The 16,262-nt window shown below is 39.3% G+C and overlaps 1 protein-coding gene across 4 annotated transcripts in view; it reads left to right on the plus strand.

Annotated features, from left to right (window-relative positions):
• eps15 (epidermal growth factor receptor pathway substrate 15) overlaps window positions 1–16,262 on the plus strand; it is a 130,651-nt gene that overhangs the window by 17,076 nt on the left and 97,313 nt on the right. For all 4 annotated transcript variants that reach the window (XM_055641782.1, XM_055641781.1, XM_055641778.1 and 1 more), the window contains exons 2-5: window positions 5,642–5,683; window positions 9,916–10,005; window positions 12,209–12,256; window positions 13,249–13,344. In XM_055641782.1, the coding sequence (XP_055497757.1) occupies window positions 5,642–5,683; window positions 9,916–10,005; window positions 12,209–12,256; window positions 13,249–13,344 (276 nt within the window). The remainder of the gene's footprint in view (window positions 1–5,641; window positions 5,684–9,915; window positions 10,006–12,208; window positions 12,257–13,248; window positions 13,345–16,262) is intronic.

The following is a 16,262-nucleotide window of genomic DNA, read 5'->3' on the forward strand; positions in this document are numbered from 1 at the left end:
GAGGGGGGATCTTATAAAAACTTACAAAATTCTTAAGGGGTTGGACAGGCTAGATGCAGGAAGATTGTTCCTGATGTTGGAGAAGTCCAGGACAAGGGGGTCACAGTTTAAGGATAAAGGGGAAATCCTTTAGGACCGAGATGAGAAAAACATTTTTCACACAGAGAGTGGTGAATCTCTGGAACCCTCTGCCACAGAAGGTAGTTGAGGCCAGTTCATTGGCTATATTTAAGAGGGAGTTAGATGTGGCCCTTGTGGCTAAAGGGATCAGGGGGTATGGAGAGAAGGCAGGTACAGGATACTGAGTTGGATGATCAGCCATGATCATATTGAATGGCGTGCAGGCTCGAAGGGCCGAATGGCCTACTCCTGCAACTATTTTCTATGTTTCTATGTTAAGTGACGTTGGAGTGATTGGTAGGGAGGTTGGTTTGTGTTATGGTCAGGGCTACGTCCACAACTCTGCAATTTCTTGCGGTCTTGGATTGAGCTGTCCCTCGATCATGGTGTGATGCATCCCAATAAAATTATTTTTTATGGTGCATCTGTAGAAGTTGGTGAGGGTTGTTGAGGGCATGTTGAACTTCCTGAGCCTTTTAAGGAGCAGTGGCATAGTTTTCGTAATCCTCTGTTTCTCTGCAGACTATAAGGGAATTTTGGTCGGTTACAATTAGCACTCCTATGGAACCCACTTTCTCTGCAGCTATTTTCTTTAAGCCCAGAGTGCAGGCCATCAGATTGAGGGGGATTTGTTGGCCTTTTGTCCTATTAGTTTGCACATTGCAAAATGAATAATACAGATGCTGTAAAATTATTTAATTGAGGAGCTTTAAAGTTATAGAACAATTTTTAGTTGTTAATATCAGGCTCTCACGTCCATATGTTCTTCTTGTTGTGTAATTAAAATTATTAGCATAAAAAAAGTGACCGAGAACCACAAAGACAAATTCAGTCTGGTGATTGTGCTAATCTATTATAGAGAAGTAGATCCAGAATTGTAAATGGACAGAATTGATCCAGCATGTTTGTAGTACTTTAGACTTTAAAGCTGCCATTTAGGAGTTGTGTTCTGGACTTAACCAGTATTTAATATTTTGATGGCAGGTGTTTGCTGATTTTATTAAAACGTAAAAAGAAAGAAATATAGTTTAGTGATTTCAAACTATTATTAAGCAGCTGAAGTCTAATAAACAGTTTGAATTGGAAATTTGTATTTACCAAATTCCTATTTGCACAAAATGATTTTTTGTTGCGTTTTCTCTGTTCCACCTATTTTTTTTTTTTTTTTTTTTTTTTTTTTTTTTTTTTTTCCCCTGAAATATAATGGGAGTGAATGAGTTGAAGGTACAGGGTTAGGGTGTGGAAAAGAATATAAAAGCCAGTAGATAATTATATCATTTATAGCTTTATCTCAATAAGTAAATTACTCTGCTTTGTGCTTCGCATAAGAGCAGGAATAGACCGTAAAACCACCTCCACTACAGGGCTCTCGCTTAACTTTTTTCCCTGTTGCCAGCCAGGCAACCTTTGCAGCTTTTTAGGTTGCCAAATGACAGTTTAGGTGGTCATTTAAGATGGCTTGCATGACGCGTGCGATAATGTGCTCGGACGAAGTGCATAGTTACCAGTCGGAATTATACTCAATGAAGCATTCACATATTTCTGCTTCAAATAAAGTCACAAACTAAACATATTCACCAATCAAGACATGATATATCCCACAATGACATGCAGCAAAATTATAAGACCGTATCTCAACTCTTTTTACACATTGCAATTAATGCATTTTCTATTAGTTCTTTCCACTTCCAAACAAAAATGTGGTTGGATTATTCAGCGTATGATCAACCTGTGTCAATAAATCCTGGACCATGGTAACATGTACGTATAGTTGTGAATGTTGCTCATTAAATAACTACTTAATACTCCATATTAAGAGCATTGATTTGCCGTTAAAATGAATTCTGTATTAATGTGTCAACGGCAGCAGTGACAATTGAATACTGCGGTTTTAATGTTTGACGTGTTCACAATTTAATTAATCCATCTTTATGGATTAAAACAAATAATAACATTGGGAATTAAAACACATTTGATTGCATTCCGTTATCAAACATAGTCAATGTTCGCTCTGAAGACATTCGGTGCAGAATGGATGGATTGAGGCAGGTGAATTAGTACGTGTTGGTTGGTGTAGGTAAAATTGTGAGGGGAGAGCACGGGGATGTCAGTGGTGTTGAATGGGGGGTGGGGGGGGGGGGTTTAGTACGGGATGGATGGGGGTAGACAAAAGTGCTGGAGTAACTTAGCGGGTGAGGCAGCATCTATGGAGCGAAGGAAATAGGCAACGTTTCGGGTCGAGACCCTTCTTCAGACTGTTTCCCCCCCCATTCTTCTTGAATGGGAGGATCGGTACAGGATGAATGGGGGGGGGGGGGGAGGAGATCAGCACAGGATGAATGGGGGGGGGGGGGGGGGGGGGGTCAGAAAAGGGGGGGTCGGGGGGTCTGTGCAGGATGAATGGGGGACCACTACAGGATGAATGAGGGGGTGCAGGGTAAATGGAGGGTGGGTCAGTACGGGATGAATGCATGGATTAGTACAGGATGGATGGGGGGGGGGGGGGGGGGGGGGGGGGGGGGGTGGGGTGGCAGGAGGAGAATCAATGCGAGGTGGGTAGGGTGATCAGTGCAGGCTGAATAGATGAGGAGGGGAGGAGCACAGGGGATGTCAGTGAGGGCTGATTAGAGGCGGGAATGGGGATCAGTGCGGGATGGAGAGGAGGGACAGGGAGGGAGAGGGACAGGGAGGGAGAGGGACAGGGAGGGAGAGGGGCAGGGAGGGAGAGGGAGAGGGGGGGAGAGGGAGAGGGAGGGAGGGAGAGAGAGAGAGAGAGGGAGGGGGGGGGGGGGGTAGGGAGGAAGGAAGGTCAGCGCTCCTTGGACAACATCTCCCTGTTGCCTTGGCCGTTGGGATTTCCTCGCCACCGCCTCCCTCCTTCGCCAGCCAACAAGCAGCAAGGTGCGGGTCCGAGCGGTGCAGCTCAAAGATCCTATAGCTATAGGATCTTTGGTGCAGCTGCTTCAGAAGGGTCGGAGCGAATGACGGGCCTGACTAACTAAATGTTGGTAGATACTGCCCCATGGTATCCCCTCCAACAACTCCACATTGTTGATATCAAGCTCACTGGCCTGCTGTTCCCTGGCTTGTCCTTGCTGCCCTTCCTAAATAACAATTCAATATGAGCCATCCTCCAGTCTTCTGGAACTGCACTTGTGGCATAAGATGATGCAAATATCTTTGCAGAGGCATCTGCAGTTTCTTCATGAGTTTTTCACAGGATCTGAGGAAGTGTTTGGACAGGCCCTGGGGAATTGTCCACCTTAATGTGCTTTAAAACTACAAATATCTTATCTTTGGCATTGAGGAGATACCAAATATGGTCTAAGACATCACAACTCATAAGCCTCAATTTCTTAGCTTCCATGATTTTCTCCTCAGAAATAAATGATGAGAAATATTAATTTAATACCTCCCCCCCCCTCTCATAGCTGGCCATATAATTCAGAGAACCAGCATTTTTGTGGAATTGAGGCCAGATGAGAGAAGAATAAATGTATTTCTTGGAAGGATGTTAATAAAACAGATTACTTTAATGATCACCGTTGGTGAGACCACCACCATTTTAATTATATTTAAACAAATCTAGATTATTTCATCATTTATTGTCTGAAGAAATTCCCCAGAGGAGGTAGTATGATTTGAGCTATCTCTTAATCCTGCTCCTTGCTGTTTTGTCTGTTTGTTCGTTTGTGTCGACTGAAAATCCCACAAAGCTCACTTTAATATGAGAGATACTCATTTACATCAGATATTCAGTACCTCCAAACATTGTTCTGGATTTCTCTCACTCACTGGGTTATTTGGACATACTCGTCGGCGGGGCTGTGGCTGTGTTCAAGATCTTGAGACGGAGGGGACCTGGGGAAGTGCTCTGGAGCACTCGCCTGACTACGACGATGAGGATTACCCACACCGCTCCCGAGTATATTCCTTGCAAATCTACGTTCTCTCAACAACAAAGTGGATGAACTGCAACAGCTATGCCAAACAAATAAGGACTCGTGCCCTGTATTTCACCGAAACCTGGCTGTGTGAGTCGACCCCGGACAATGCGCCGCAACTGTCTGGCTTTCAACTACGCAGAGGCAGCGGGGAAATCAAGAGGTGGTGGAATATGCTTCTATATTAACCAGCGACATCACGGTACTGTCTAACTTCTGTTCTCCTAATCTGGATTAAAAAAAAAAAAAAAATTACAAACCCTTTTATTCAACAAGGGAATTTACCTCTTTTATTCTTGCTGGAGTTTACCCCCTCACCTCACAAGCCTGCTTAAGTGAGGCGCAAACGCAATTCACTGACCAGGTAATGAGAGTAGAAAGTGACTTCCCGGACTCTATGGTCATTGTTTTGGGGGATTTGAACAAGGATAACCTCAGCCAAGAGCTTCAAAAATACAGACATCACGTTACCTGCCCCGCCAGGTTGGAGAGAATACTCGATCATTGTTATACTACAATCAAGAAGTATCGTTCTGTTCCCCAAGCAGCTCTTGGGTTCTCTGATCATTGTTTAGTTCATTTAATTCCAACCTACAGGCAGAAACTAAAATCTGCTAAGCCTGTGGTCAGAACAATGGAAAAAGTGGACAAGCAAGGGTATTGAAAACCTACAGTCCTGCTTTGACTGCACTGATTGGAATGTGTGCAGGGAAGCAACCACAAGCCTCGATGAATATACAGACACTGTGACATCTTATATCAGCTTTTGTGAGGACAGTTACATTCCCACTAGGACCCAGATCAGGTTCAACAATGACAAGCCCTGGTTTACATCAGAACCCAGACGGCTCCACCAGTCTAATGATGAGGTCACAGGAGTGTGGGTGCAGACCTCTTCAGACAGGCCAAGTACAAGCTGAGAAGGGGAATCAGAGCTGGTACTCTGAGAACTTGAGGAGCAAGTTCTCAGCTAATGACTCTTCTTCAGTGTGGAAGGGCTTGCAAGAAGTCACCAGCTGCAAGAGGATATTGTGAAGAATAACATCCAGTGGTCCAGCACTGCCAAAGTAATTAACGTGCTGGATTATTGTAGTTTTACGGCATTTTAATTAAGGGTAATTTGTATCAGCATAAGAATTATGCAAACAAATTGTGTCATTAAAGGATGTAGCTACTAAGAAACTCAAATAAAAGCAGAAAATGTTGACATCACTCAGCCGGTCAAAGAAAAGAGAGTGGGAGGGTGTTAATGCTTTCGTTCTAGTGAGATGTGGGTTAATTTCTGATTGTCTGTTCCTGCCTTGCATTGATTTATGGGATTTTGGCTTTGCATACATTTGGCTTTGATACACCGAATCAGAATTGCTGCAATGACCCTTGTGCATGCACCCACAGTTTTCTGTTTACTTTTTTTTAACCTAGCAGTGATGGTTCTCTGGTTCCAACATTCAAAGTTTAAATTATTTTATTAATCAAGACATTAATTTTTGGTGGCCACAGGCAGAAAAAATTGTACTGTTGATTAAAGTGCACTGTTTTGTTTATGAATACTCATTGTTTTTTGTTTCTTTTTACAGCTCTCAGGTGGAAACCCATTATATGAAAAGTATTATCGTCAGGTAAATTGAGTTTTAGTTCTATGCCTGTGGCGGTAACTTCTTATAAATGTTTGAACAAATCTATCTGCACTGACTGTAGAATGATGCATATGTATGAAATCTTTGGGGCCTCAATCCAAGGAGACTGGATCTGAAATCTACAATGCCCTGTACATTTTATGTTTGTTTTTCTTCCTATCTTTATTTTCTCTTTTGAGAGCACAATTTTGCCTGTTGGTACATTTTTATTGTTATTTGAACTTTTTAATACACTTTTCTATCTGACTGCATCAACCTTGAGTTAGATTGCAAGACAATGAGAGTGGGATCCAGTTATGTCTTTGTGACAAATTTGCACTCATACAACTGCAAGCAGAGATCAATGGGCAATAGACGAATGGATAATATGGCTAGTTTTTACTCTTTACTTGGTCTAAAAATACTGGTGAATTGAAGTGCTGTGACTGCCTGGCACTTGCACAGTAGATTAGGTCAGTGTTTGGAAATTATAATGAAGAGAATCTTGAAGGGGTGGGAGCACTTTATTGTTGCAAGAGAGGCTCAGAGGAGACTTTGTGAATTTTAAAACGGAAGAAATGTGAGGAATGGTGAAAGTGTTTTGATGGGAAGATTGGGAGTGCATCAACAAGTTGGAGAGGATTGAGGAGTATATGTAGGGAAGTTTTTATAACTGGTGGTTGTTGGAACATGGAATGCTTTGTAGTTGAGGCAGAATCAGATGGGTGGTGGATACATGATATCCTATAACTGGGCAGCAGACATTATGAATGCCATTAATTTAATAACAATAGATATGAGGATTCGTTATCCCGTAAAATAAGGTGCATAAACAGAAACCGATTTGGGTCTTTATAACTAGAAGAGAGAATAAATTTGCAGGCCAAACCTTCCTTGACTGCTGAATCTTGTGCTAAGGGACGGGAAAATGCATGCAAACCTTTTATTACCGCTTTCTACCTGATACAACTTGCTAAATGTTTATTGAGGTCATTCGATCCAGTGAAGTTAACTAAAGCAGAATTATATTGCTTTTCAAAACCTGGATTAAGAAGCTCGGTACAAATCTTATACACTGTGTATTTCAGAATGTGATCGGTAGATTTTTGTTTATTAAAGAAGTCAAAGTGTATTGGTACTTGCAGTAAAGAAGAGTTGATGCTGATGAATAGACTGGCAGAATGAAGGCAGGTTCACTAATGGATTTCAGGAACATCTGCCATCTTTACATGGTTTGGCCGATATGCGATTCCACATCCACTAATGTGGTTGACTCTTAACAGTTAAGTGTTTAACAGTTCATTGACAATTTGGTGAACATTATAAACTATTAGAAGTATGCAGAAACCACCCAGGTTAACAAGAATTAAGACATGGGAGCAGAATTAGGCCATTTGTCCCATCGAGTGTGCTTTGCCATTCGATCGTGGCTAATCTATTTTTCCCTCTTACCCTCTCCTGCCTTCTCCCTGTAACCCTTGACACCCTTAGGCTAAGATGGCATTGGTGCAATAGCTTATATATATTTTAGGCTAATATGCAATTTCTTAATGTATCTTTGTAATTCATTGTACTGTTTGATGTGTATATGGACCTGTGTCTGAAATAAAGCTTTAATAATAATAATAAAATAATTTAACATGAATAATCAATGACCACATCAATTCTCCTGCAAAAATATTTTACCGATTTTTAAAATTAAGTTGTGTTATGTATTTTCCTTTGTAATGATAACAGTTCAAACATAGGGCAGCTTATTAAATTTTATCTGTGCATCCAGCTATTGCAAAAACATCAATTTATCTCCTGGAACTTATGTTATTCCACGCAAGCCTCTTAATATTAATTTTAACTAGATCATTTGTTCTTTACTGTCATTGCTATGGAGAGAAAAATGATCAATCATAAATGAAAGAATAATTATGCAGAGATTTATTTTGGATTGACACATTTAAATTTTTCTTTCAGTTTAATTCTGAAGGAAATGGAATAGTGCAAGCAATATGCACTACGTTTTTGTGTGTCAACATTAATGTACAGTTTTCTGGTTTATTTATTAACTCTCCCACCTGATTGGGCTACTGAGTGGTATAAAACAAGAAGTTCCTGGTCAGCTAGTGGATGTAGAATTTTTAGAAGCACATTACGATGTGCTTTGATGGTTTAAGAATAAATTGACCAAGGGAGACCAAAAATTGTTTAATTAAGGTTTCCAGTCCGATATTGCCAATGACTGCATTGGAAAAGGCATGTATATGTATACATTGTTTTCGGACAGGATTAGCTTGTCAGTGGATCCCAAGTCAAATTTATTTTGAATTTGGACTATAGATTTGGTTAGCGACAAGAATCTATCTATCTATCTATCTATCTATCTATCTATCTGCCGTCCGGCGCCCTTCCTGCCTTTCGATTCGTGCCCGATACTCGCAGATGTCCAATCGGAATGGCCGATGCTCGCAGATGTCCAATCGGAATGGATTCATTTGCATGTACGGCTGCCGGCTGCATTTCTTCCTTTGATTCATTGCCACGCCCAATCCAGACGCTCAATCTCCGAGATATTTTCCATTTCGGTAGAGATTTCGCTTTTCTTTCTAAGTATCCGCTCCTCATTTTATTTCGTCGTGTTGAAGTGCACGTTTTTAATCAAATCCTTCTCCCTACCCCCAAGTATTTCAAAAAGAAACTGGCTTCTCCATTTACATGTCAGCTTCCAACACACTTCGAAACAAAGTTGCAAGACAGGAACACTCTGAACTTTTCACTGCTACAGCAGGCAGGGGAGGTGCCATTGGATTTTTTTTTTAATCCACTGCTGAGGGAGGCAGGGCAGTGCTGGAATCTTACTTTTGAGAACGGCTTCAGTTCCATTGGAGGAGACGGGTGCATGGTGGAATATTGGGTTGGGGGATCACACCATTGGTGGAGCAGACCCAACGGGTCTGCACTTGGTCTAGTATATATTTAAAACTCTGGCCCCATCCGACCGACTGCCGACCGGCGCCCTTCGTGCCTTTCGATTCGTGCCCGATACTCGCAGATGTCCAATCGGAATGGCCGATGCTCGCAGATGTCCAATCGGAACGGATCCATTTGCATGTACGGCTGCCGGCTGCATTTCTTCCTTTGATTCATTGCCACGCCCAATCCAGACGCTCAATCTCCGAGATCTTTTCCATTTCGGTAGAGATTTTGCTTTTCTTTCTAAGTATCCGCTCCTCATTACATTTCGTCGTGTTGAGTACACGTTTTAATCAAAAATATTTCAAAAATAAACTGCCTTCTCCATTTACATGTCAGCTTCCAACACACTTCGAAACAAAGTTGCAAGACAGGAACACTCTGAACTTTTCATTGTTGCAGCAGACAGGGGAGGTGCCATTGGATTTTCTTTTAAATCCACTGCTGAGGGAGGCAGGGCAGTGTTGGAATCTTACTTTTGAGAACGGCTTAAGTTCCATTGGAGGAGACGGGTGCATGGTGGAATATTGGGTTGGGGGATCACACCATTGGGGGAGCAGACCCAACGGGTCTGCACTTGGTCTAGTATAATACTAAAACTCTGATCGTGTGTGTGTGTGTGTTGAAACTACGCCAAAAACAGTACACGAAAGCGATACAATTTTTGGCCCACCTTGCTCACCATTGCCTGGGGTGTGCTGTGGCAAGTTTCTTTCGGATTGATGTTATATTTTACAGGTTATTCACATTGTAAACTTTACAAAAGCCACTTTTCAACACTGTTTCACTTGCCCTGCCCTTCATCGCATCACAATGATGTCACAATGGGATCTCGAATCTCATTTACATAAAAAATTGTGAGTGGGGGGGTTTGATAGAGTGAGCTTTCATTAAAAATAAAATCACAATTTTCATTGTGGAGGGGTGAGATGGGGGGAGACGAGGAGTGGGGGAGCAGGGGAGCAGGGAGGGAGAGATGTTATGGAGGGAGTGACTGAGTGTAGGGGAAAGGAGAGGGAGGTAGTGGGGGAGGGGGGGAAAGAAGAGGGAAGGTGAAGAGGAGGGGCAGATAGTGCTGGGGGATGAGGTCCCTAGCCAAATCCCTAACCCTCAAGATAAAAGAATCTCAATCTTCTTCGTACATTGGAATATCATCCATTAAATGGCCAACATAGGACATTCTGTTATAAGCATTTATGCGCTTTGATCAGAGCCTTGCCTAAAACTAATTTCAATATTTTTTTGCAATATCTTGTTCCTTATTTCTGCAGATCGATTCAACAAACAGTGGGAGAGTTGGAGCAGCAGAAGCTGCCTCATTTCTGAAAAGGTCTGGCCTGTCAGATCTCGTACTTGGAAAGGTACTGCTTTCTCTTGTTGGATGTATGCTTTCTGAACCTTATTCTGGTCCTAAATAAATAATTGATGCATTAGTCTCATTGTAGGTCGTACAATAATGTAGTGAATAAATTATTAATTATGCTAAATAGTTAATTAACTGTAACATTAACCCTATTTAAAAAAAAATAATCTTGTTTCCTCCTAATCTTTCCTTTGTCCCTGTTTTGTCACTGCTTTTTTACGCTTTTTGATTTGCCTCTCATCTTGTTATAACGGAGTCATCTTTGGTTGAAATGTTTTGGTTTTGATTTGTATGTTGTGAACTGCAGCTTAAAAACCTTACTACTCTTCCACCACTATCTAATGTAACTCTGATCTTTGCAGTTATTGCTTTGGGTTAGTGAAATACTCATCTTGTTATTTTTGCTATTTATTAATTTGTGAAATTATTCAGATGAAAAGATCAGCTGAAATTATCTGCATCCTAAATTGCTGCATGGGTGAACTGATAACAATATGCTGGGATCAACAACTATCTCATTTAACTAATATGACTTGGTAAAAACTAAATGACAGTAAATAAATAAGCTGATTTTGAGTTAAATCAGACATAGTGAGGGAAATAAAGTTTGATGAAGAAGCTTTTTAAAATTTAAGAACGGATAGAACAGCTATGAAAATCTATGACATTTTTTAGTTATTGTGACTGCTGGTTTCATGACCATTGGCATGCTACTCTGTGGTTTAATGTATTCCTTTTTGTGAGCCACAGATGCGTAGTGGCATTGCGATAATGTAAATCTAAAGGCTTCTTGCTGTTTAAGTAGGAGACCTTGATTAATTACTTGTTAATATACAAGTTACATGGTCCTCGTAAAATAAAAGAGTGTTCTTTTTGTATGCATGCTCTGTTTAATTTCTAGCATCTGCATTTTGCTTTTAGTGATGTAAACCAAAGTCAGGTTGAATAGGTGTTTTACAAGGCTAATTGCCTCTTAGGATACCTGAGTGCGTCAAATCATCTAGCATCCCATTGTCATTTGTATCTCATGACATGTTTACTATCAAGTCTGGTTCATTAGTTTTATTTAATTTTTAATCAAAAAGTGTTACTTTACATTTGTCTTTGAATTTCAATAGCTGCTTTTTAGAGTGGCACAGCGGTAGAGTTGGTGTTTTACCGAGACCTGGGTTTGATTATGACCTCGGGTGCTGTCTGTATGGAGTTTGCGCGTTTTCCTTGTGACCACTTTTTCATCCACACCCTACACACTAGGAGCAATTTATGTAAGCCAATTAACCTACAGACTGACATGTCTTTGGAATGGGGGAGGAAACCAGTGCACCAGGAGAAAACTCATCTTGTAGTGAACTTGTAGAGGTGTATAAAATCATAAGGGGAATAGATAAGGTGAATGCGCAGAGCCTTATCCAAGGGTAGAATTGAGAATTCGAGGATATAGATTTAAGAAGAAGAGGGGATCAATGTAATAGGAACTGTAGAGGCAACATTTTCACACAGAAGGTAAAGAGTAAATGGAACAAGCTGCCAGATTAAGTAGTTGAGACAGGACTGATAACATTTAAAAGACATTTGATGAGGAACATCGACAGGAAAGATTAAGGCCAAGCCAAACATAAATTAATTTATTTAAATTGGGAAGGTGGGATAATGTGCTGCAAAATTTAGAGGGCTATGTTCCAGGTGCAGGCAAATGGGACTATCTTAAATGTAGCATCTTTGTTGGCATTGGTAAGTTGGGCTCAAATGCCTGTTTCCATGTTGTATGATTTTAGTAATTGCCTTTCTTTGTAGTAGACAACATAAATATTGCCTTTATGACCAAGGCAATATTTATGTTGTCTACTACAAAGAAAGGCAATCTATCAAATCCTTTGTATTTAAATTGTGATTCTTTTAACAATCCTCTAACAAATCACATCTGGGGTTGTTGACTAATACAACCAAAATGGATGATTCTCGGACTTCTTTAAAGCAAAGACAAAAATAATATGGCTCTAGTACATCTAGATTTGGGAAACGTCTGCTAATATTCCTCAGTGATTCAATGAATGGATTTAGCCTTATTTTTCTGAACTTCACCCTAGATTTTCGAGTGCTATGGAATGCTGCAAAAGTGCATGTTAACACAAATCAGACAGCAATGATATTTTATTATGTTGCACAATGATTTCAATGTGTTTAATGCATTTCTTTTTCAGATATGGGATTTAGCTGATGCAGATGCAAAGGGCTTTTTAAATAAACAGGTATTTAAACATTAAATTTGGAATAGGTTGTGAAGCCTGGATTTATTTATGTTTACAGCATTAACAGTAAATTTTCATGTTGTGCTTTTAATGTAGCTAAAGAATTACAGAAAAAAAACCGAATGCGTAACATTAGATCAAAATCTTGTTCAAAAATATAGCTTCCGAATAATGTTTTAAATGGGGAAAGAAAGATGGAGAGGTGGAAAGATTTTGAGAGAGAATTAAGCATGGGGCATGCCAGCTGATGGCCTGATCCTCATTGGTTGAAGATATTAAATTGGGCATGCTCGAGAACATAATTGGAGAAATACTTGTATGCTGGAGGAGCACAAAGGGATTACACAAATCAGGAAGGGCAAGATCAAAGATGAATTTGGAAAATATTTTTAGAGCGGAGATCTTAATATCTTAGAACAGAGATGAGGAAACACTTTTTCACACAGAGTTGTGAGTCTGTGGAATTCTCTGCCTCAGAGGGCGGTGGAGGTCGGTTCTCTGGATAGTTTCAAGAGAGCTAGATAGGGCTCTTAAAGATAGCGGAGTCTGCGGATATGGGGATAAGGCAGGAACGGAGTACTGATTGGGGATGATCAGCCATGATCACATTGAATTGCGGTGCTGGCTCGAAGTGTCTTACTCGTGCGTCTATTGTCTATTGTCCAAAACACAATGAGAATTGAAGGGCGAAACATTTGATTAAGAGGAAACTGGCGTAGGAAAGCAGGGATGGGTTAATGTATGAACTGGACTTGGTGCCAGTCAGGAGTCAGGAAGGAGAATTATAAGCGACCGCAAGATTATTGTAATTTGGAAAGCTAATTTGACTGTCACTTTTCGAAGTAAAAAGATGTGGCTAAGAATTTCAGTGTCAGATGAGCCAAGGCACGTTTTGAACTGGGCAATTTTCTAGAAGTGGAAATAGGATGTTCTGGTGACTGCAACTGGTGTGATGATGTGATAAATTGATTTTGTTGTTTTATTTCCTTTAGGAATTTTTTGTTGCCTTAAAGCTTGTAGGGTGTGCACAAAATGGACTTGAAGTCTCTTTGAATAGTTTAAATCTTGCAGCCCCAGCACCTAAAATTGTAAGTGAATTAATTTCTTATTTTCAGTCATTTGAAATTGGAGTAGAATATTGTCTTGGTTCTTGTTCATGAATTAAGTCTGGAAGTCACACTTTTTCAATTAAAGCTATGAATCAGGTTGTGCCTTATCACCATTGCTATTTGCCCTTATGATAGAACCGCTGGCCAAAAGGATTAGAAATCACCCGAATATTCACGGATATAACACTAAGGACTCAAAGAATAAAATTTCATTATACGCTGATGATATCCTCTTATATATTACTAATACACAAACAAGTATACCCACATTATTAACATTAATTGAGGAATTCGGCTCTTTTTCAGGATATAGAATAAATTGGAATAAAAGTGAAATTATGCCTTTAAAACCACAGGATTCGAGACACTTACTAAAATTCCCCTTCAAAATTGCAACAGAAAAATTCAAGTATCTGGGTATTCAAATTACGAGAAGACACAAATCATTATTTAGTGCCAATTTTATGCCACTATTAAATAAACTGAATGATATGATTAAATTTTGGAAAATGCTCCCGCTCTCATTGATAGGTAGAATTAACGCTATAAAAATGACTTTCTTACCACAATTAATATATTTGTTTCAAGCGATCCCAATATATATTCCAAAATACTTTTTCAAAAAACTAGATTCTACTATCACTAATTTTATATGGGATTACAGAGCACACAGAATTCAACGAAAGCATTTGTGTAAACCTAAAGAAGTTGGGGGTTTATCATTACCTAACTTTATGTAGGTATGTTACAAAACGTACCTGAATCGTGGCTGAGCATCTGCCCCACCCCTTGTGTGTGATTTTGGCGCTGTTTAGAGGGGGCGGGTTTAAAACACGATTTTTACTAGGCTGTTCCAATCGAAAATGTTCAGCCTAGTAAATCATTAACGGAAAATCGCTGAAAGACCCCGTCGCAAAAGGTATTATTAGTTTTTATGGCCTTGTATAATATTTATAGTAGTTTAAAAATCACTCTCTCACTCCGCAACCTCTCGCAGCCCCAGGGTTTTATAAAGCAAACAATTAAAGGTATGTACCTTATTTTTACATTAAATGGGGCTTGTATATAACCCTGTATATAAAGTTTTCTATAGCGAGTAGTTCATTTTGGGCTCTTTATATCCCGTAGTATTTTTCTGGGTATTTGAGGGCACAAATCCAGCGCAATGTGAACGTTCTAAACCAGCGTGTTCACAGGAACCCACTAGAAAGCCGATTTAAATTGACTTTAATTTACAGCAAATGAACACTAAATTCCTTCCATTTGGCCTATAAATTGATGTAAATGAGATTTAAAAATCATGTTTTATTGTGAATTATTTGTGAATATTATTTGGACACTTAGGCTATTTAAAAATGTTAATCATTTATTAAGAAATGGATAGATGTTTAGACTAGTAATTGAAGTTTGAAATTAGCTACAATTGGGTAACTAACTAATTATATGCTTTAATTTCAGGTCATCCAATTAAGATTATTTTATATTTGTTTCAGAATGCTTCAATCTATGATAACTGAAAATTTCATTCAGTTCTCTTAATTTTTAAGAAGGTTATGGGCTTTTGACTGTCCACGATCACAGCTTTTTTGTTATGTCCATAGAAAATCAATAGGGAACAAGATGCTAATTTCCGAGTATGAAAATGGCCATAACTTTTTTTATTACTTGAGATATGAAAGTGAATTAGGTGTCAAATTAAACTTATTGTTATGCTTTATCTGATGGGATAAATTGCAGATTTGATTTTTTTAATCTCAAAATTTTGTAACATTGCTACTTTATGTATTACTACTGGGCAGTGCATATTAAGAACATAATGTACTGGTTGGATAGTTCCACTCAGCAGTTGGAGTGGATAAGAATGGAGAAAGAGGAGTGCTATCCGCACGATATAGGAACGATCTTGCTCTCACCGATAAAATTGAATAGTATAATATATAAGAAGAACCCAATTATTCACAATACAATAAGAATTTGGAAACAAATAAAAGTATCCTTGAAATTAAATAATCTATCAGTACCAACCCCACTATTGAACAACCCCGCATTCAAACCATCTCTCATCGACAAAATGTATCAACAATGGGATAGACTGGGGATTAGGAAAGTAGGGGATATGTATGAATTGGGCAAACTGTTATCATTTCAACATTTAAAATTAAAATTTAAACTGAAGGATAATCAATATTTTAAATATATACAGATATGTGACTTTATGAAGAAATATATACATAGATTTCAAACTATTTTTAGACCCTTTAGAAGAAGCAATGAATAGTAAGGCTGATTCACAAAAACTAATATCATACTTTTATAATAATATATTAAATAGAGAATTACCCTCAACAGAAGCACTAAGAGAAGATTGGGAACATGAGCTAATGATAAAGATCTCGAAGGACAGATGGGAAAATTATCTGATTACTTAAGGAAATAGCTCCAGAAATAGTGGATGCATTAGTAATAATCTTTCAAAACTCTTTAGATTCTGGAGGAGTTCCTGAGGATTGGCGGGTAGCAAACGTAACCCCACTTTTTAAGAAGGGAGGGAGGGAGAGAGAAAACGGGGAATTACAGACCAGTTAGTCTAACATCGGTAGTGGGGAAACTGCTAGAATCAGTTATTAAAGATGGGATAGCAGCACATTTGGAAAGTGGTGAGATCATTGGTCAAAGTCAGCATGGATTGACGAAAGGTAAATCATGTCTGACGAATCTTATAGAATTTTTCGAGGATGTAACTAGTAGCGTGGATAGGGGAGAACTAGTGGATGTGGTGTATCTAGACTTCCAGAAGGCTTTCGACAAGGTCCCACATAAGAGATTAGTATACAAACTTAAAGCACATGGCATTGGGGGTTCAGTATTGATGTGGATAGAGAACTGGCTGGCAAACA

This window comes from Leucoraja erinacea, chromosome 10, assembly GCF_028641065.1.
Source record: "Leucoraja erinacea ecotype New England chromosome 10, Leri_hhj_1, whole genome shotgun sequence".
Lineage (NCBI taxonomy): Eukaryota > Metazoa > Chordata > Chondrichthyes > Rajiformes > Rajidae > Leucoraja > Leucoraja erinaceus.